The 20,966-nt window shown below is 36.1% G+C and overlaps 1 protein-coding gene across 1 annotated transcript in view; it reads left to right on the forward strand.

Moving 5' to 3' along the window:
* ddx10 (DEAD (Asp-Glu-Ala-Asp) box polypeptide 10) overlaps positions 1-20,966 on the forward strand; it is a 32,262-nt gene that overhangs the window by 938 nt on the left and 10,358 nt on the right. The window contains exons 3-16 of the mRNA XM_048166072.1: positions 39-169; positions 2,403-2,561; positions 2,656-2,776; positions 3,244-3,433; positions 3,554-3,680; positions 6,075-6,237; positions 6,440-6,524; positions 7,399-7,500; positions 8,892-8,979; positions 9,285-9,373; positions 10,054-10,420; positions 13,045-13,164; positions 13,241-13,405; positions 18,942-18,998. Coding sequence (XP_048022029.1) covers positions 39-169; positions 2,403-2,561; positions 2,656-2,776; positions 3,244-3,433; positions 3,554-3,680; positions 6,075-6,237; positions 6,440-6,524; positions 7,399-7,500; positions 8,892-8,979; positions 9,285-9,373; positions 10,054-10,420; positions 13,045-13,164; positions 13,241-13,405; positions 18,942-18,998 — 1,964 coding nt within the window. The remainder of the gene's footprint in view (positions 1-38; positions 170-2,402; positions 2,562-2,655; positions 2,777-3,243; positions 3,434-3,553; positions 3,681-6,074; positions 6,238-6,439; positions 6,525-7,398; positions 7,501-8,891; positions 8,980-9,284; positions 9,374-10,053; positions 10,421-13,044; positions 13,165-13,240; positions 13,406-18,941; positions 18,999-20,966) is intronic.

A 20,966-nucleotide genomic window follows, 5' to 3' on the forward strand; every position in this document is an offset into this window, starting at 1 on the left:
CTCAATCTTAACCTTTATAATCTTGATCATGTCATTAGGTCTTCTTGACTGTCGGTACCGGCAGCCCACAGAGATTCAGAGGCAGACTATTGGCTTTGCTTTGCAAGGTAAAGATGTTCTTGGTGCTGCAAAGACGGGCTCTGGAAAGACTTTGGCCTTCCTCATCCCGGTAAGCAATACACCTTAATATTAATATTTGTTATTTTAGTTTTATTTATTTATTATTTATTTATTTGAAGAAAAAAGTACACTACCACCCAGTAGAGTTTAAAAATGTTCTTGAAAGAATTCTCTTGTGCTCATCAGGGCTGCATTTATTTGAACAAAAATACAGAAAAAAAAAATCTTACAATTTAAAACACCAATTTTCTGTTTATAGAACAAAAGTGTCAGACATGTTACTTACTTGTTCAGATGACATTTTCTAATGAAAATTCTTACTTTGGTCATACTTCCAAGACGTAGAATCTGTGATTCCCAAGTACAGTATCCACACCGATGTGGTGACTGACAGCAAACATTAGATTCATCCGTACTGATGCATAACCCACGTAAAGATGATCATTCCGAAAACAAGTGCAAGTTTCAAACAGAGATGGTGACAAAGAGGCAAAACTTACAGACTGCAGCTTTAAAGAACAGAGATGCACTGGATCATTTCCATAATGACCAATGCAGTGTACCTAGATCAGCGGAAATTAGCGTCTGGTTTGAGACATGTTTTTTGGGGGACGTTAAAAAATGGCACAAATACCAGTAAATTGACTAGCGTAAACCTTAGTAAATCGCCTTGCATGATTCATTTAAATACTCTCCTCCCATAAATTTTGCATTTGAAAGGGAAACTCCTACAAGTGCATATGCAATAAGGTCAGCCGCAAAAATAACTGCCCATTTGTTTTCAGCGCTAATTTTTTTCTGCGTTTCTTTAGTAAATCCTGACTGTAGTTTTTTAACACCAAAAGAGGGTTTGTGCTGGTGCAAGCTGTTAGTAAATCTGGCCCTAAATGTCACTTTTGATCAATTTAATTTGTCCTTGCTGAATAAAATTAATTTCTTTTTTCTTCTTTTTCTTTATTTTTTAAACTTACACCAATCTTTTGAATGGCAGTGTATCACGGTTTCCACAAAAATATTAAGCAGCACAACTGTTTTCAGCGTTGATATGAAGAAATGTTTTTTGAGCATTAAATCAGTATAATTAAATGGTTCTAACTTAATTAAATGAGTTAAGACTCAAATTGTGCACTCATGTATATCCTGAACAACTAATATCATTAAAGACCTGTCTAGAGACCACCTAGAGGTGGAAAAATCTATGCTCTGGTCTATAACAGTCAGGGATGCAGCTAGCACACATCATTAAGCTGTTAAGGGCTTCTGGTCATACAGAGTTTTAAATCACTGGCTATGTCCAGCCAGCTCAATGACTCAGGATTAGGGATGTGCAAAACTATGTTTTCAAAATTGACTAGCATGCATGTATGCATCGGATTATGTGAGTATAGTATTTATTTGGATGTTTACATTTGATTCTGAATGAATTTGAGGCTGTGATCAGTGGCTAACGGCTAATGCTACACTGTTGGAGAGATTTATAAAGAATGAAGATGTGTTTATGAATTATACAAGTGTTTAAAAATGAAAATAGCGACGGCTCTTGTCTCCGTGAATACAGTAAGAAACAATGGTAACTTTAATCACATTTAACAGTACATTAGCAACATGTTTACAAATATCACTAAAAATATCATGTAATCATGGATCATGTCAGTTATTATCGCTCCATCTGCCATTTTTCGCTATTGTTCTTGCTTGCTTACCTAGTCTGATGATTCAGCTGTGCACAGATCCAGACGTTAATACTGGCTGCCCTTGTCTAATGCCTTGAACATGGGCTGGCATATGCAAATATTGGGGTCATACATATTAATGATCCCAACTGTTACGTAACAGTTGGTGTTATGTTGAGATTCGCCTGTTCTTCAGAGGTCTTTTAAACAAATGAGATTTATATAAGGAGGAGGAAACAATGGAGTTTGAGACCCACTGTATGTCATTTCCATGTACTGAACTCTTGTTATTTAACTATGCCAAGATAAATTCAATTTTTAATTCTAGGGCACCTTTAAAATATATTACAGTTGTTTCACAATATTAGTGTTTTTACTGTACTTTTCATCAAATAAATGCAGCCTCGATGAGCTTCTTTCAAAAACATTAAAAAAATTCTGAATCATTCCAAACTTTTGACCTATAATATAATATCATTTTAATTTTTTAATTTTTTAGTTAAATCTTTTCTTTTAAATATTTCATCTGCAGTACTACTCAGAATTCAAAAATAACTTGAATTCAAACCTAAACCAAAAGCCTCTCTAATACACTGTGACTGTCTGCAGGTTTTGGAGTGCTTGTATCGTGAACAGTGGACTGCGATGGACGGCCTCGGCGCTCTCATCATCTCTCCCACTCGAGAGCTGGCCTATCAGACCTTTGAGGTGTTGAGGAAGGTCGGCAGGAAGCATGAATTTTCTGCCGGCCTTGTAATTGGTGGAAAGGTGTGCCTTTTTAGTTTTTAGAGTGGTTATTTCATGTTTTCTTTCTAGGTTTTTTATTGTGTCATAATTGGTTATTATTTGTCAATAACTGCAGGATCTGAAAGATGAATCGGAGAAGATCCATCGTACAAATATCATTATCTGCACCCCAGGACGTCTGCTGCAGCACATGGACGAGAATGCCACATTTCATGCTTCAAATCTGCACATTCTTGGTAAGATGATGTTTAATAAGTGCTGTGAACACACTTCTGTTCAAAAGTTTGGGGTTTAATGTTTTTAAGGCTTATGCTCACCAAGGCTGCATTTATTTGCTCACATGATGCTTCAGAAGTTCATTCTAATATGCTGTTTTGGTGCTCAGAAAACATTTCACATTATTATCAATGTTGAAAACAGTTGTTGTGCGTAATGTTTTTGTGGAAACCACAATGCACTTTTTTTCATGATCCTTGATGAATACAAAGCTCAAAAGAACAGCATTTATTTGAAAAAAATCTTATGTATCAGTATAAAAGTTTTGGCTGTTTTCAGTTTTCACTGAATCCATTTTCTGCATCCTGACCCCAAACTTTTGTGGTGTACAGTAGGTACAGTGGTGTGGTGTGGTGTTAGTGGTGTGCAGGTCTTATTTTCATCCCATTATTTTCAATAACATGACACGCATCCTCTTCCACGGCAGTACTTGATGAAGCCGACAGGATTCTAGACATGGGTTTTGCTGACACACTCAATGCCATTGTCGAAAACCTCCCGAAAACACGACAGACCCTTCTCTTCTCCGCCACTCAGACCAAGTCTGTCAAAGATCTGGCCAGACTGAGCCTGAAGAACCCAGAGTATGTGTGGGTCCATGAGCAGGCCAAGTTCAGGTAAGATCGTGTTTTTCTAGTGATTGGGCGGTTGGGTCACTCAGCCTGCTCTTAATGTCAATGGCTTTTTGACATCATAGACATGCTGATCTTGTACACTGATATGTTTTTTTTCTGCAGCACTCCTGCAACTCTGGAACAGAACTATGTGGTGTGTGAACTGCACCAGAAAGTCAATATGCTCTTCTCATTTTTGAGGAGTCACCTTCAGAAGAAGATCATAGTCTTCTTTGCCTGCTGCAAAGAGGTTAGAGCTCAAACAATTTCTGTTCTGTAGTTCATCACAGTGTATGTTGTCAGAGAATACAGTGCGGTTAATTTCTGTGATGGCAAAGCTGAATTTTCAGCATCATTACTCCAGTCTTCAGTGTCATGATTAGGAAAGCACGCTATTGGATTTTTGCTGATATTTTTCAACTCATTTGGCCGATGTCGATACCAATATATTTTCCTTTTGTTAGGAAACAGCACCAAGTCTCTCCTGTGTGGGGATTATAAACCAAATAATTTTCCATCAGTGCTTCCCACATCATCCTATTACCCACGGCACAAAAATCGTCTACTACATGTAACAAACAAATAATGTGTGATTTTTAACAGTATTTTTATTTATTGAAATTAATTGTAATTACATAGCATATTACATTTAATTACATACTAATATTATGCATTATTATGCATTGTAAATTATGCAAAATTACAGCATTTAAATGGTTCACCTTTTCGTATGTTCTCCTTGCTGTCATATAGTGTCTCTCTCAGTGAATGGGACACAGATTTTACTAGTAAAATTTATAAAATGAATAATTATGTGTCAAATAATGTTCTTAGTCTTTTCTTCCTGTGGGGGAGACTACAATAATTTACTATGAATTAAATGGAAATCAAATTAAATACAATTTATTGTGTAACCAAAATACCAATAATGCCCAAAAGAAAAAGAAAAAACTTAGCGTGTGACTTTTTATAAACAAGCCCGAAATACACCGGGACTCTTATTTTGGCCATGAAGTAGACTTTGTAATAATTCATCAACTTGAGTTCATTCGTAATCGCTGGCATAAATCTGCGCTTTTCATTGATTGAGAATCATTTTGAAGCAGTCTGAGGCACTTTTGTGCGACCTTGTAGAACGCCTTGTGACTTTGCAACATGCAGCGCCCATTGGAATGCTAGCGGGAGTAAACAGTTCTGACGCACACGTAACGAGCAGGTACGAAACAACTAGTTATTCGATCGCGGATGGTTTCATTATCTTGCGCGGATATAAAAGTATAAGAGGATAAAAATAATAAAAGCAAAAATGTTTCTCCAAATATACTTGGGCGGCCGTTATTATACGTGGGCGGCCCGCCCAAGTAAAGTCTATGTGTGGGAAGCACTGTCCATTTTGGTTAGTTTTGAGCAAAAACTTACTTGTTAGAACTAAAATATTAAAAATCTTTTTATAATGAGAGTTCATTGAAAGCTTTGAAATTAATAATAATAAAATCAATCACTGCTGTTTTTTCAGACAGATGCAGTTGCAACCTTAACATTTTATTTGTGGATTTAACATTTGTAGATGGTCTACAGCAAAAGAGCTGTAAAAATTCTGAAAAACTTTTAGAGCTTCTTAGATTCAAGTACATTTCATAATCTGTTCGGGAAAAAAATATATATATTACACATTAATGAATAAAAGTATGCAATTATTTAATTTTCAAGTGTCATGTTTGTGATTTTTTTTATTCATCATGTAAACTATAGCTTCTGACCTTTAAATTAAGTCAGATTTGTGATTTTATGACATCATATTCATATGATGTCATAAGCTGAATTTTCAGCATCATTACTCCAGTCTTCACTGACACATGATCCTTCAGAAATCATTCTGATATGATGATTTATTATCAGTGTTGGAAACAATTAATTGATCAATTATTTAAAATATTAAATATATTTTATTTAAAAAATTAAATATAAATAGTTAAAAAAGAACAGCATTTATTTAAAATAGAAATTTTGTAACAATATACATTACCTTTCAGAAGTTTGTTGTCATTCAATTCTTTTTTTTTTTTCTTTTTTTTGAAAGAAATGAATACTTTTATTCAGCACAGATGTGTTAAATTGATAAAAAATGATAGTAAAGACTTATATTGTTATAAAATATTTCTATTTTGAATAAATGCTGTTCTTTTAACTTACTTAACGTACAACATTGATAATAACTGAGTATCAAATCAGCATATTAGAATGATTTCTGTAAGATCATGTGACACTGAAGACTGGAATAATGATGCTGAAAATTCAGCTTTGCGTCACAGAAATAAATTATATTTGAAAGTATATTAAAACATTTTAAAATTGTAATAATATTTCCTAATATTACTGTTTTTTCTGTATTTTTAATCAAATAAATGCAGGCTTGATGAGCATAAGAGACTTGTTTCAAAAACATTAAAAATAGTAATGAATCCAAACTTTTGACCAGTACTGTATATAAATATATTTAAATCCAAAGTTGATACCAAATATATTTTCAGGTTTGTCATTATTAATACTAGTAGTGCAATACTGTTGTGTAATGTAATTATGCATCTCTGTTAATAGTAGTGTTATTCTGTTAAAATGTATTGTTTTTTCTCTGTATGCGCAGGTTCAGTATCTTTTCCGGGTCTTCTGCCGGTTGCGTCCTGGTATCTCCGTTCTTGCTTTGCATGGGAAACAGCAGCAGATGAAGAGGGTGGAAGTTTACAATGACTTTGTCCGCAAGACCTCTGCAGTACTTTTTGCCACAGATATCGCTGCCAGAGGACTTGGTAACATACATTTTTCTGTGGACATCTGCCCATATTGGTCTAAAGTGATTGAAACTAGTTCTGTCAATTTATTGTTTTAATTGACTACATATCTCAGCAAATGTTTGTGAATGTTTGTATTAATTAATCAGCACGTCCTGCAAAGAATTCAATTTGATTGATAGCCATATTTAAAAAAAAAAAAACATTGTTGTGGTCCTAGACTTCCCTGCAGTGAACTGGGTGCTGCAGTTCGACTGTCCTGAAGATGCGAACACATACATTCACAGAGTTGGCAGAACAGCCAGGTAACCCTGATACACTGTATTATAAACTGTTTTATTCTGTACTCACCGGTTACATATTGAAACCTCACTGTGAAAATATTTGCATTTACACAAGTGTTTTTAGCTGTAACACTAGATGGCAGATTTGATCTGTTCCTCATCCCTTCCATATTCAGTACATATGGAAACAGTGTTGAAATTTGAATTCTGCTCTTCAAATGTTTTATATGTGCTCATACTCTGGATTGCTCTTGCAACCACACTTGAATGTTTTTATAACCTCATTTCCTCAAGTAAACAGTAGGTTTTCTGACACTGATGTCTTGTTACATAAATTCATATTCAGTCACTGTACAGATTTCTCTGTTGATGCTGCCCATGATAGATTAACGGCAGCTCAACTATTGAGTTATTGCATTTTTGGGCTCTGGCTTGACCTGTTACAGTTTCACCTGGAGGGTAAAAGTATTAAGCACTGCAGTCTAGCTAAAGAAACATCAAGTTTCTCAATGCTTAGAGTGAGACGGCACGGCACACACCTGCCATCCACACAAGCTGTCTATTTTCTTTGCTATACTTGTCTTTTCAGTGTGAAATCGATATCCTCAGTAACTCCCTTTTGTAGATCACCACCCTCAGCAGAAAGCTCATGAGCTTTAACACGAGCTCTCATAGAGCTGAGGGCTTAAAAAAAGAGAAACCTGTGTGAGAGGCCTGTATTGCAGCAGACCACCCAGTGTGACCTTAAAGGGATAGTGCACCTAAAAATAAAAAATCTGACATCATTTACTCCCCGTCATGCCATTCCAAACATGAATGCTAATATTTGTTTTCTGTGGCATGTCTGAGTGCATATTGAGTGAATTATTTGTTTTAACTCTCCGTTTCTCTTTAGGTATAAGGAGGGAGGTGAAGCGCTTCTGGTCCTGTTGCCCTCGGAGGAAAAGGGCATGATTGAACAGCTTCAAGAGAAAAAAGTTCCCATTAACAAAATCCAGTGAGTGCAGCTCATCTTTCCTGTGTGATTGCGCAGTGAAAATAAGAGGGGTTTGGAAATGTTTATTTTTGTCTGTGCTTTAGTGTGTGAAATGTGGCCTGATTCTTCTCTGGATTCTGGTTCATCAGCATTTTGCAAAGGCTGTAAGCATGGTCTTTGTGAAGAATGCTGCTGAGAACAAAAGATGGCAGCTTAATGCATATGATCATTACGATCAGTGATGTCTGCTGTGAGAATGCTACTGCAGTCACAGTCTCCATGGGCCTGAGTTTGCTTGCTATTAGTCAGTGTTACCGTTACTGTGCTCAGTATCTGTATTAAATGTCCATTTGTGTGCTTTATTCATTTACATATAGTATATTCTGTTATCAGACACTTTTTTTCTGAAGCAAATTATGTCACTAAATATTCAGCAATCATATATATATATATGTATATATATAGCTGGGTAGATTACTTATGAATTGTAATCAGTAATATAATCTCTTAGATTAAACATTTTTGGTAACGTAATCTGACTACTTTTGGATTACATTTAGATTACTTTTGTGCTAACCCTTATTTGATGTCACATATATTGAAGGATAATCTTGTACTAATTTGACAGATACAAAGAAAAAAATATATTTAAAATTAGTTATATTTTAAGATTCTTTTAAAAAGTGCAATGTATGGACAGTTAATACTTCAAAATACTAACACTAATGTACCTGTTATTTGCTAATAGTAACACTGAATAAATCAAAATCACATCTTATGATTTTAAAACATATTTACTTAAAATTAAGTAAATTTAGAAAACAGCAACATTACAAAAACAAATATTGAAAAACATGAAATTTACAGCAATGTCACTGCTACATCAAATATTTCATCTATATTTTATATATTATTATATTATTTCATATATATTCATCTGTATTTAATCTATATTTCCCCCTTACTGCTGGAAAAACTTGAAGAATCACGAACGTTTATATAAGCGGCAGGTTTATTATGAAAAAAATATAAACGTTAAAAACATTAACATTTAGGAGAATCAATGATTTGTGAGCAACTTACTGCCATTGTGTAAATAATATGTAACCGTGTAATCCATAAAAAAGAAACTGTAGTCTGATTATGAGTATTTTTAAAAAGTAGTTTACTCTAATTACAAGTACTTGATTTTTGGAATCTGATTACGTAATCCAGATTACATGTAATCCGTTACAATATATTTATAATTAAAAAAAAAAAAAAAAAAAAAGTCTTTGTCACATTTCTAACAATCTGAATGTGGTTTCGTTGATCCAATCACAAATATATATCGGACCGTTTACACCACAGATGGTAATACCAGCTGTAAACAAGGTCAATTGTGCTAATCATTTGTTTTAATTCATTCTCAGGGTGAATCCAGAGAAGTTGGTGTCGGTTCAGGAGAAGCTGGAGGCCTTTCTGGCACAGGAAATAGACCAGAAGGAGCGGGCAAAGAGGGTAAGGTCAGAGAGGAGTCCTGACTTCCTGTGCAGTCTGTCACACCTTGTCTCGAACACTGGATATTGATGTTATACTGTAGAGCAGAGCCATGCTTTTAGGATAATCTGATTGTCTGCCTCACGCTCTGGGCTGAGCTTTGTGAGGCTCGTTATAGAGAGATGAACAGCCTGAAATATAATCGGGCAAATTGCTGCCGTGAAACGCCTGCTTGTGCACTCTCACTAATGTGTTTATCAGGGATAAGTTTTCAGATTTTATCCTCCGTAATACCTCTTCTCTTTTTTCCCTCCTCTCAACTGCAGTGTTTCATGTCCTACCTCCGCTCAGTCTATCTGATGAAGAACAGAGATGTCTTTGATGTTTTCCAGCTCAAACTCCCAGAATATGCCATGTGAGTGGATGCTGTGAAGTAATGCCCAGTACCAGCAGTCCTCTGTGTGCATGTGTTTGTGTGTGACATGTGTGTCCACTTTGAACACACTCATGAGTGCTTAAAATGATGTGTCATTGTTATGCAATGAAATCCTCCCAAAAGAAACCATAACCATCTGTTCTGAAAACGGAGACTGTTTAATGCATCTTTCATAATTCATCATAGTCTAGTAGTTAGTGTCTATATTCTCTGCCCACATTATCTTGTCCAAAACTGTCTCTAAAATGATCTGTCACTATGTATTCATAGTCATATTTATATATTCACTCTATATATATATATATATATATATATATATATATATATATATATATATATATATATATATATATATATATAGTCATATTTATGATCATATTTGAACAGTTTCTTTTGGTTGTTTTTAGTATATTTCAGTATATTTTAAGATGCAATGCAGTTTATAGTAGTTCAGGTAGGTTGGTTACTTTCTTTTAAAACAGCTTGTAACTTTTAATTTAAAAAAATCATTTTATGTTTTATATAATATAAATGTTGTTTTTTTTTTTTTTTAAGTTTTTGTTTTGGCCACAACTGACTGTATTTATAAAAAGTGGCAAAAGAACTAAAAGTACTAAAGTAGATCGTTCAAGTTCATTTTTTTGTGATCTTATCGTCAGGTCACTGGGTTTGGCAGTGGCGCCACGGGTCAGGTTCCTCATTAAGGCCCAGCAGCAAAAGAGTGAAGCGGCGCAGGATGACAGCGGTACTGCAGAACACGAACCTGAAGATGAGCTGGAGAGTTTCAAAGCCAAGCTCAAAGGACGGCAACCTGAGTCTCAGTCCTCACAGTCTGAGGAAGAAGACGATGAAGAGGAGGAGGGGGATGATGATGATGATGATGATGAAGAAGAAGAGAAGGAGACATTAAAGCCTGCAGCTCTGCTATCTGGCTTTAATGAAGAGGAGGATGATGACAATCTGGACCTTCTGACTGTCAAACGTAAAGATGTGTTCAATATCAGTGAAGAGAGCGAAGACGATGAGGTAAATAAACAACACACATCTGGTGTCATTACAGTTATTCCACATTTCTGATGGTCCTATGCACATAGGCATTTAGTCTTTTGTCAAAAGGTGGCGCTATAGAGCCCCTCCTCCCCGACCATTTCTAAGGCTTTGCCCACGTCTACTGGACGACATCTCTGATGTGTGTGTCGAGTTTAACGCAATTTGAAGCATGCTAAGAGTCTCAAAAACACCAAAAACAATATTAAAGTTTGACATGTTGCCATGGCAACAATATTTAAGATATCAAGAATCCTTTAGCAGGTCTACATCTGACGTGTTTTGACATTATAGTAATGAAGTTTTAGCATCCTCAATGTCTTGACTTCATGCTGACCAAGTTTGATGGCAATCGGATGTATCGCCTAAGAGAAGTATATCATATAACAGAACATGCGTTTTCCAAACAACCCATAATGGCTGACTTCCTGTTGGGCTGATGTATGACTTAGAGCATGAAAGTTTTAAAGGATTAGTCCACTTTTAAATACACTTTTCCTGATAAATTTACTCACCCCCATGTCATCCAAGATGTTCATGTCTTTCTCTCTTCAGTCGAAAAGAAATGAAGGTTTTTGAGGAAAACATTCCAGGATTATTGTCCTTACAGTGGATTTCAATGGCTACCAACAGGTTGAAGGTCAAAATTACAGTTTCAGTGCAGCTTCAAGGGCTTTAAACGATACCAGATGAGTAATAAGGGTCTTATCTAGCGAATCGATCGGCTTAACCGTACTTTCCGCTTCCGCATTCTTCATAACGCTTATGCTGAATGTCCTACGCCTTCCCTATTCAAGTTACGGAAAAAAAAACTTCGTTCCGTAAGTAGAATAGGGAAGGCTTAGAACATTCAGCGTAAGCGTTATGAAGAATGCGGAAGCAGAAAGTACGTTCAAGGTGATATTTTGTTTATAAAGCATAAACGGTTGTATTTTTTTCGAAAATGACCGATCGATTCGCTAGATAAGACCCTTATTACTCATCTGGTATCGTTTAAAGCCCTTGAAGCTGCACTGAAACTGTGATTTTGACCTTCAATCTGTTAGTAGCCATTGAAATCCACTGTAAGGAGAATAATCCTGGAATGTTTTCCTCAAAAACCTTCATTTCTTTTCGACTGAAGACAGAAAGACATGAACATCTTGAATGACATGGGGGTGAGTAAATTTATCAGGAAAAGTGTATTTAAAAGTGGACTAATCCTTTAAGGCCTGATGAAGTCTATATGTGTACCGAGTTTCATACATACAGTATACATGCAAGTGTATGATGTTTGATATATGGACCAAGATTTCGGACCAATACAAATTACACACTTCAGCTAAAACCTGAATATTCCAATGAGTCCATGACTCTAAAATAGAAAAAGAATTGAGATGCAGCTTGCCGCTTTTTCACAGTCATTTTGAATCCTCCTCCTAACGTCTCAGCTATTGTGACCCATTGCACTGTGATTCAGGAGGGCTACTATTCAAGTTCTGTGCACTTTGCGTTCAAAGTGTGTTGTTTCAGTAGGCCTGCAGATATCAGGACGTGCTAAATTATGTAACACTTCTCTCAATATACCTCCGAGACACAGTTAGCATGACTCCTGTGCAGACCTGGCAAGTTTATGAGAGACGCGGACCTGTGAGTCATGTCAAAATTGCCTGATTTGTCTTGAGGCTTTTACAAGACATTTCTCTTATAAATAAATGCTGTTATTTTGAGCTTTCCATTCTTCTATTCATCCTGGAAAAAAAAAAAAAAATTACAATTTCTACAAAAATATTAAGCAGCACAACTGTTTTGAGCAATAATAATAATAGTAAATTTTCTTAAGCAACAAATTAGCATATTAGAATGTTTTTTGAATGATCATGTGACTCTATAAAATAACTTAAAATAGAAAACATTTATTTTAATTTGTAATAATATTTCACAACTACAAATGTTTGAACGGTACTGTGGCAACAATATATACACAGACACAGTTAAACAGTTAAAATAATTAAACCTTTAAAAAAATGCAACAACTAGACTGCATAATACAATAAAATATGGGCATAAAACAAACAATATTTAGATTTCTAAAGACACATCTGTTCAATAATGTTCTCATCTGTCACAATAATCAAATGTCTTTGAATTGTCATCTTTTGGTAGCTTTTTTCAGTGATTCGCAATATACTGAGTAGTCAGGACCATGTAAATGATTTGATTTTAATTTTTATAGATACACAATTGTGTCAAACAGTGTCAAAATGTGATCAGGCTAAAGGCTGCTATGGTTTAAGTGGCACACAACTGTTGAAGTGCAGATGAGCAAGATCCTTTTTTTCGAGTTTGCAGAGGATTTAAGTGGAAAGTGGTTTTCTTCAAGATCTGAACCTTTTCACATCTCATCAGCACTCAACTTTAATGACTGCAAAGGAGAAAGTAATAGTGTGGAGTGGTGTTGGGTGTCAGTGTCCTGGTTAAATGAAGGGATCGAATGAACAGCTTTCTAAGCTCCTTTATGAATTCTCAATTTCAGTAGGTTTTTTCGTGGCTCCCGGGAGTTTAAAATGACAGCTTTTATGATTACATCCGGTTATCTAAAACATGTTTTTTTCTCTCTTTAGGGTACAGATGCTAATGCCAAGAATAAGAAACTAAAAGAGACCAAAATCAAAGGTGCAAAGAAAATAGTGAAAAGAAACTTAAAGGTCAACACTAAGAAGGTCTTCACTGAGGAGGGAGAGGTTTGTATTACCAGAACTCATATATTAATGAGGGTCATAAAAAGCGGTGTAAATGAACTGTGATATATGTGTGCAGGAGGTACAGCAGTGGCCTCCGCTGCAGAGGACCGTGGTACCAGATGAAGAGGACGACGAAGAGGTGTCTGGCATTAACGTGGAAGCAGCCAAAGAGCGACTCCGCAAAGAAGACCAGGCATTTGACAAGATCGAGTACCGTCGTAAAATCCAGGAGAAACACAGGGTGAGATCAACTGTACCATCATATTTTCCATCCTTCTGGTTCATGCCAAGTCCATGTGGCTCCTTCTTAAATAAAATGATACAGAGAATCCTTTTGATTCATTGTGTTCAGAAGGAGCTGAGGGCAATGGGCAATCGAAAACACACTCTGGCCCTGTGGCTGGTGCTTTTGCATGTTCGGGCAGATCGAAAATAACTGAGATGCCTGTGCAGGCAGCATGGCTTCAAGCTCCAGGCATCGGTGCTCAAGATTGGACCTCTGACTTATTACTGTAGTTCTGAGTATTGGACAAGCTTTTAAAGGATTGCTCTCCGGAAAAATCACACCATTTGCACCATTCTAGTGGAGAGTGTTTTCTCGTTAAGAGTCAAGTGTTGTGAAGTACATCCCCTGTTTGTCTGATGCAGTTTTCAGATTATTTGGGGTTTTTTTTTTTTTTTTAATCGATCGCTGCGAGTGTGTAGCTCAGTGAGAAAGCACAGAAATAATGGGATCTATTTCTATAACTGGACACAGATAAGGACTGTTCTGGTGGCATTTCCCCATTCCAGTTAAAGTCTAAAGTTTTTTTTTTTTGCTGTTTTCCACATTTATTTATATTGGTAGTGAAGAGAGGACAGGAATTGATGGGCAGAAGATTTCAACTTGCGGCACTAACTTGAACACCACGAATCAATGTCTGCTAACCACTAAAATTTTAGGTTTCCTAAAATAATAATTAAATAAAAAATAAATAATTGGTTAAATCATAAAAATGTAAAAAAAAATAAATAAATTAAAATAAAATAAAATAAATTAAAATAAAAAAATTTGTAATTTGAAAAAAATTAAGTAATTTTTAAATAAAAACAAGTAAAATAAAACGCTTACTAAAAAGATGAAATATTTTATTTGTTTACCTGCATGTCATGTAACCATTAACCTAAATCAGAGAACCATGCATATGCAAATGTGTTGTTGAATTACCCAAATGTTAACTTAAAATCTCAGAGGGTACTTCAAGTAAATATTTTGTTTTCAAAAGTAACTTTGCAACTACTTGTCAACTAACTCCGAGTATAAGTAGACTGTTAGGTTAGGCTTATTAGAAGTTGATATGTATTTGCAAAGTCACTTATAGTCAGTAGAATGTCAGATATTTGGCAGACGTTCTACTAATTCTCTAATGACTGATAGTTGACATGTAGTTACAACGTGTAGTTGTTGGTACAATGTCTAAAGTGGACTATTGAAATGAAGTGTTACCAATATTTTATGTTAAAGAGCTTTGATTGACAAAGACCTTTGGCAATCCCTGCACTAGGCCATGGCTCTCTTTAACTAAATAAATCATCCATTGAAAAAAAATATATTAAAGTCAGCTTGAAATAGGGATGTGCCCAAAAGCCAAATACTATGTTCGGAAAGGAAATAACGCATTCTATGGAGCCCCTAAAAGGAAAATGTGATAGGAAGACAAATATACTTAAATACTTTTGCGTGCTCTCGAAGTTATATAGTTAATTTGTGGGCTGTTATCAATATGCGGGGTATTGAAATATTTTTTGAATGCGCGCTTGCTATTTACTTTCACTCAAATTCACAATCACACGTACTTTGTGTATAGGGAGCAGCAGTACTGATCACACATTTTACAAGGTTAGATATTTGTTAATTGTTGTACCAAATCTTCTGACATCGTCCTCTCAGTCATCTCTCCTTACTATCTTCACGCGATAAGTGAAATCTGATGTACTGTAATGTCACTGACTACTGCAGCAAGCCTAACCATGTCCCTTTAGGGGCTCTGTAGAATGCATTATTCATTTTCCGTGCCTTTCCGAATTCAGATTTAGGCTTGAGGCACATCCCTAGTGTAAAATAAGATGTAATGCTATTTATTTTTGTTGGCACATGTCATTTCAATGATTATAAAATGGTTAGTTCCTGTCCTTGATTCTGATTGGTCAATAGCTGGTTTTATTCATAACAAAACACTGCTATGACCGCTTCACACAACGGTTCTGTGTATCACTACACAACACCCTTAGCAACCACTCTTAGCAACGTAAATTGTTTGTTCTCAATTGATATTGTTCATTGAAGCTTACTGTATTATGTAGAAGAGTATTGTGAGAAAGAGATTGACGAGTTTATTACCTGCATTCAGATTTAGCATTTTCCTTCAGGTCAGTCCTATGTTTAAATGTCTGATGTATTATCTTGTCCTTTTAACAGTTCAGGGGTTTTCCTGTGACTGACAGCGCTAGTCAAAGCATTTGTCAGCTGCGTCTTGTTTCGTGTTCACAACAATTCAGTCTTTTCGATGTAAAAGTCTTCGCTACTGACCGACACACTCATAAAGACAGTCTTTTCCGCCATCTAATGGCATAATAATGTAACTTCTGTTGCTGTTCACGGTCAGGGACTATTTTTTTCCGGCGGAAGGAAGGCTTTTAGTTATTTTACTTCATGAAAGTTGCATTGTTACATATTTTTGGCTTCAATATTTGTATTGTGTGGTAACCGTTTTATAAAAGCAATAAGGTACTCAAGTCTAGTGCTGTATCGTGAATAAGTCACGGCTGAAGGGGTTGCAGGCACTCCGCTTAACAATGCCCTTCAGCTGTGACTTGTTCACGAAACAGCACAGCCTTGAGTACCTTATTGCTTACATAAAACATTTTTTTGCATAATATCCGATACAACTTTCCTTTTCTTCTGACATCACTTGCACGTAATGTTACATGACAATGTTTCCTAGTAGCCAAATGGCTATTTAGTCAATGTTTTGGCAAAATCTCTTTCGATTCAGGCTGTATTCCCAATTAATAAAATGCTATTTTTTTGTCTTGTATCCTATTTCGCCAAACAATTAAAATGGCTTGCAATCTCAGTTCACACTGACTTTAATTAGCCTTGAATTTTAAAATATGAGTATATTTGGCCCTGGTTTAACATTTTCTGTGTTAACCCAGGATAGTACACTTTATGTCTTTCACTTCTCAGCCAAGCAAAAACTAAAATAAAAGCATGCTGGTGCCAGTCTCTCCTGCCAATTTCTCCTACCAGTGCTGTCAAGTGCTGACATGCAGACTAGAATACAGTAAAAACTCTTCTTTTCTTCTTTTTCTCTGAAAGACACGAGGCAGAAGACATTGGCGTGTGTCTGTGAAAGTTCCTGTGAAAAGCCTAACCATCCTAATCCATTTAGATTTGGTGCTGTCATAGACTTTGAGAGGCAGCTACCCAGTAATCCATCAAATACGTGCACATGCTCATTAATCAGACACACTGGGTTTGCTGGTGCGTTTGTTGCATGGAGTCTTTGTTACTCCAGCCGAACATCATTTGTAGCTTAGCCCTGTGAGATGCAGAGACTACCATAATGCCTAGACTTTTTCCTGTTCCTTTAATACCGCTAAAGGGTTTTGCTGCGTATGTGACGTGTGTCAAGTCAGCATCTCTGTGTGATCAAGATTTGTCAGTAAAGTTTAACTTTAAAGGTGCCCAAGAATGCTTTTTCACAAGATGTAATATAAGTCTAAGGTGTCCCCTGAATGTGTCTGTGAAGTTTCAGCTCAAAATACCCCATAGATTTTTTTTAATTATTTTTTTTAACTGCCTATTTTGGGGCATCATTAACTATGCACTGATTTTTTCAGCGCGCCGCCCCTTTAATTCGCGTGCTCCCTGCCACACGAGCTCTCGATTATATTACAGCACATTTACAAAGTTCACACAGCTAATATAACCCTCAAATGGATCTTTACAAGATGTTGGTCATTCATGCTGTATGCATGCTTCGAATTATGTGAGTAAAGTATTTATTTTGATGTTTATATTTGATTCTCTATGAGTTTGAGGCTGTGCTCCGTGGCTAACGGCTAATGCTACACTGTTGGAGAGATTTATAAAGAATGAAGTTGTGTTTATGAATTATACAGACTGCAAGTGTTTAAAAATGAAAATAGCGACGGCTCTTGTCTCCGTGAATACAGTAATAAACGATGGTAACTTTAACCACATTTAACAGTACATTAGCAACATGCTAACGAAACGTTTAGATAGACAATTTACAAATATCACTAAAAATATCATGTTATCATGGATCATGTCAGTTATTATTGCTCCATCTGCCATTTTCGCTGTTGTTCTTGCTTACCTAGTCTGTTGATTCACCTGTGCAGATCCAGACGTTACTGGCTGCCCTTGTCTAATGCCTTTCATAATGTTGGGAACATGGGCTGGCATATGCAAATATTGGGGGCATACACCCCGACTGTTACGTAACAGTCTGTGTTATGTTGAGATCCGTGTGTTTTCCGGAAGTCTTTTAAACAAATGAGATTTACATAAGAAAGAGAAAGCAATGGAGTTTGTAACTCAATGTATGTCTTTTCCATGTACTGAACTCTTGTTATTCAACTATGCCAAGGTAAATTCAAATTTTGAATCTAGGCCACCTTTAAGTCCTTAGACCTCCTAAGATTTTTTATTTTTTATTTTTTATTTTTATCAAGCATCCTTGTGGATATGTGGGTGGATAGTAACCTTATTCATAGAGTTTATGGCAGTGAAACAATCAATAATACTCATCAACTCATTGTTTATATAGAGAGTTCCTAGCTTTCTATGCTCTGGTCAAGCTCATGCTTAAAATGTATTAATTATAACTTATTTTATCTATTAATGGCATACTGTATCTAAGGCCCTGTTTACTCCTGGTATTAAGATGCTTTTTGGTTGATCGAATCACAAGTGGATTATGCTAAATACAGGTGTAAACGGGGTCTAAAAAGTTTTGAACTTGTCCACTTACAACTTACAAATTTGACCAGATTGATTTCATACCATAGACGCTCTTGTAGTCGAATGCATTCAAACAGCCACAAAAGCCTTCTCTCCACCTACCACTGTTGCCAAGTCTGCGGTTTTCCAGCAGAATTGGGCTAATCCTAGTAATAAATTATAATTTAAAACAATATTCTCAAGAAAACCCAAGGACATGGCAAAAATTGCCTATGATCCCCGCCTTTAAAAACGCTTTAATATTTCATCCAAAATATTGAGACATTTGGTGGCAAACTACCGCTGTATCTGACTTTGATTCTGTGGCACTGATATTTATTCAATGATGTATCCAAGTGAACCGTTGGATGTATTTCCACATTTAGCATCATTTGACATTTCGAAAGTAATAAAAAGCCAATGAAATGCACTTGACATTGGTTTTATTACACTCTCTGCTCTCTGATTTCCATTCACCCCTCAACCTCTTAATATTTCCTGTCTCCCAGACATCTGCGAGTCACTTTTAATGTGTATAGTTGTGTCTGGCAGTCCAGACGCCCTTCATACTGGAAAGTGACACAAGTTCTCTTCAGTCTCTCTCCAGAAGAAATGCAGAACACTAAAGTTAAATTATGCTATTTCTCTGAGTCTGTGTAATCATTTCAACCCCTGGCTGTTTGACATGTTTATGAGATTGAGCCGTGACCAAATCTGAGTATAGTGCGGCTTTTTATTAAGTGTGTTTTTCTCTTATTTTGAACAGGAGAAAAGGCTGAAAGAGAAAGCAGCTCGGAGGGAAGCGAACCAAAAGCAGAAAGAGGTACGTCAACCGGAGCTCAGAGTCATCTCAAAAGCTGTAACATCTAGTTAGATATTAATGATGAGTGCCGGCTTTGTATGTGAATTAAGGTTTTAAAGTAATTTTGACATTTTCAAAGGTTCATGAAATGGTTTCTGATTTGAAATGAGGAATTCCTGTCACAGGGAGTCAGAGGAGGGAGATGCCCCTCAGTCTCTGGCCTTTCCCTCCCGCAGACAGCCCATAATTCATAGGCTGGCAGCTGTCATGTGTCCCGTCTCTCTCTGCCTGTCCTCACTGGGGGATTGAGCTCTGCGCATCCATATGGAAATGCAGCTGCTGCTCTCCTCTCGTTTGTCATCTGATCAATGCAGCGGACTGTCCAAGAATGCGAGACTATTCATCACCTCCCTAACAATGAATCTCAGCGCTCCTTTAGCATTCATTCATTCCTTCGACTTAACAGCCCAACTGGTGGTCGATCTGTCCGTCGTTACAAGTAGTCCAGATTAATTTAGAGAGCTATTGAATCGCCCTTTTGACAGCATATGCTGTAACAGATAGCAGTTCTGCTTCATTTCCTGTCAGTTTCGCTTCTTTTGGTGCTCCTCTCGAGACATTTGAGGAAATAGATGGACCTTTCAGAGTCGTGTTGTTCAATCGGTGGCAGTCATCACAGAGATCTTAATTAATATCACACCATCTGTTTACTAAAACTTCTCTTCAAAGTACTCAGTTTTACCTTTCCTAAATATCTTTATTTCAGCAAGAGGAATTTTAAATTTCAGGCCTGGAAAATGCATTGCATAAATACATTTTTTAAAACATCATGGAAATTAATGTAGTGAATATATTATTTATTTTAGAGATGCACAGAATATTGGCAGCATAACTGTTATTTCCACTGTCAGCTTATTTTTTATTTTTGAGATATTTATCAGCCAATATTGGATATTAAATTGTTTCTGACAGCATTTTTTTGTAAATTTTCTATAGAAAAATATTATCCAAATTTCATATATATAATTTTTTTTTTTACAAATTTAAAAAATTCTAACTGACCCCAGATATTTGAATGGTAGTATAGTACTTTTTTAAAATGCATTTTAATGTTTTTATTCATTTTGTTTGCTCTAGTTTTGTTTGAAATTCTTGCTTTATTCCAGAGAGTTTATGCTAACCTCCTGTTTTTGGCTGTTCTCGTAATCTGACATTATTCAGTGCACATAGAGGCATCTGTTCAAAGCGCAGGTCTGTCAGCAGAATTCAAATAGGTTTTACAAAGCATGATTAGATTACAGCACAGCCAGAAGCAAGGCTGAATGCAGAGTATCCTATACTTGTACAGACCCCTTATCAGGTCCAAGTACAGATATATACAGTCTCCTGTAACCAAATTTGACGGAAAAAAGGTTGGTCTACATTGTAGATTATTCAGTCACCCAAGTGCCACCCAACTTAGACAGGAATACATTGTTTAACTGATGTGTAAAGTGACCAACCACAGTTCAATTTGCATGTTTCATATTATATAGTAGAATACAAGATTGGTGCGGAAAATTTCATTTCTACCAATCTAGGCAGTCTGTTAGATGTGCATAGTACTGTACATATGTGAATTTACACAGTGTGGATGTAGATTTATGGGGGTTTTGTGAAAGAAAGAAGGATGGTTTGACTACAGGTATTGATTTTTCTGTGTGTTACCTAAACCAAAGAAGAAGAGGTCAGAACATGGGGTCAGATACACTGTACCAGGATTCTTGTCTGAGGGCACAAGAGGTCACTCTGAAGGTGTAGCAGGCCAGTGGGAAAATAAACCTGGTTGAGGCTGGCCCATAGTCAGAGTTGTAAGGTTCCTAGAAGGGTTGCAAAATTCCAGGAATTTTCAAGGCTGTAAAATTTCGGGAATTAACGGGAATATATGGGAATAAACAGGGAATTGCAGGTTAGCCTATAACAGGGAACTTAAATGTAGTTAAAATGTAG

The sequence above is a fragment of the Megalobrama amblycephala genome, linkage group LG18 (genome assembly GCF_018812025.1).
Source record: "Megalobrama amblycephala isolate DHTTF-2021 linkage group LG18, ASM1881202v1, whole genome shotgun sequence".
Taxonomy (NCBI): Eukaryota; Metazoa; Chordata; class Actinopteri; order Cypriniformes; family Xenocyprididae; genus Megalobrama; species Megalobrama amblycephala.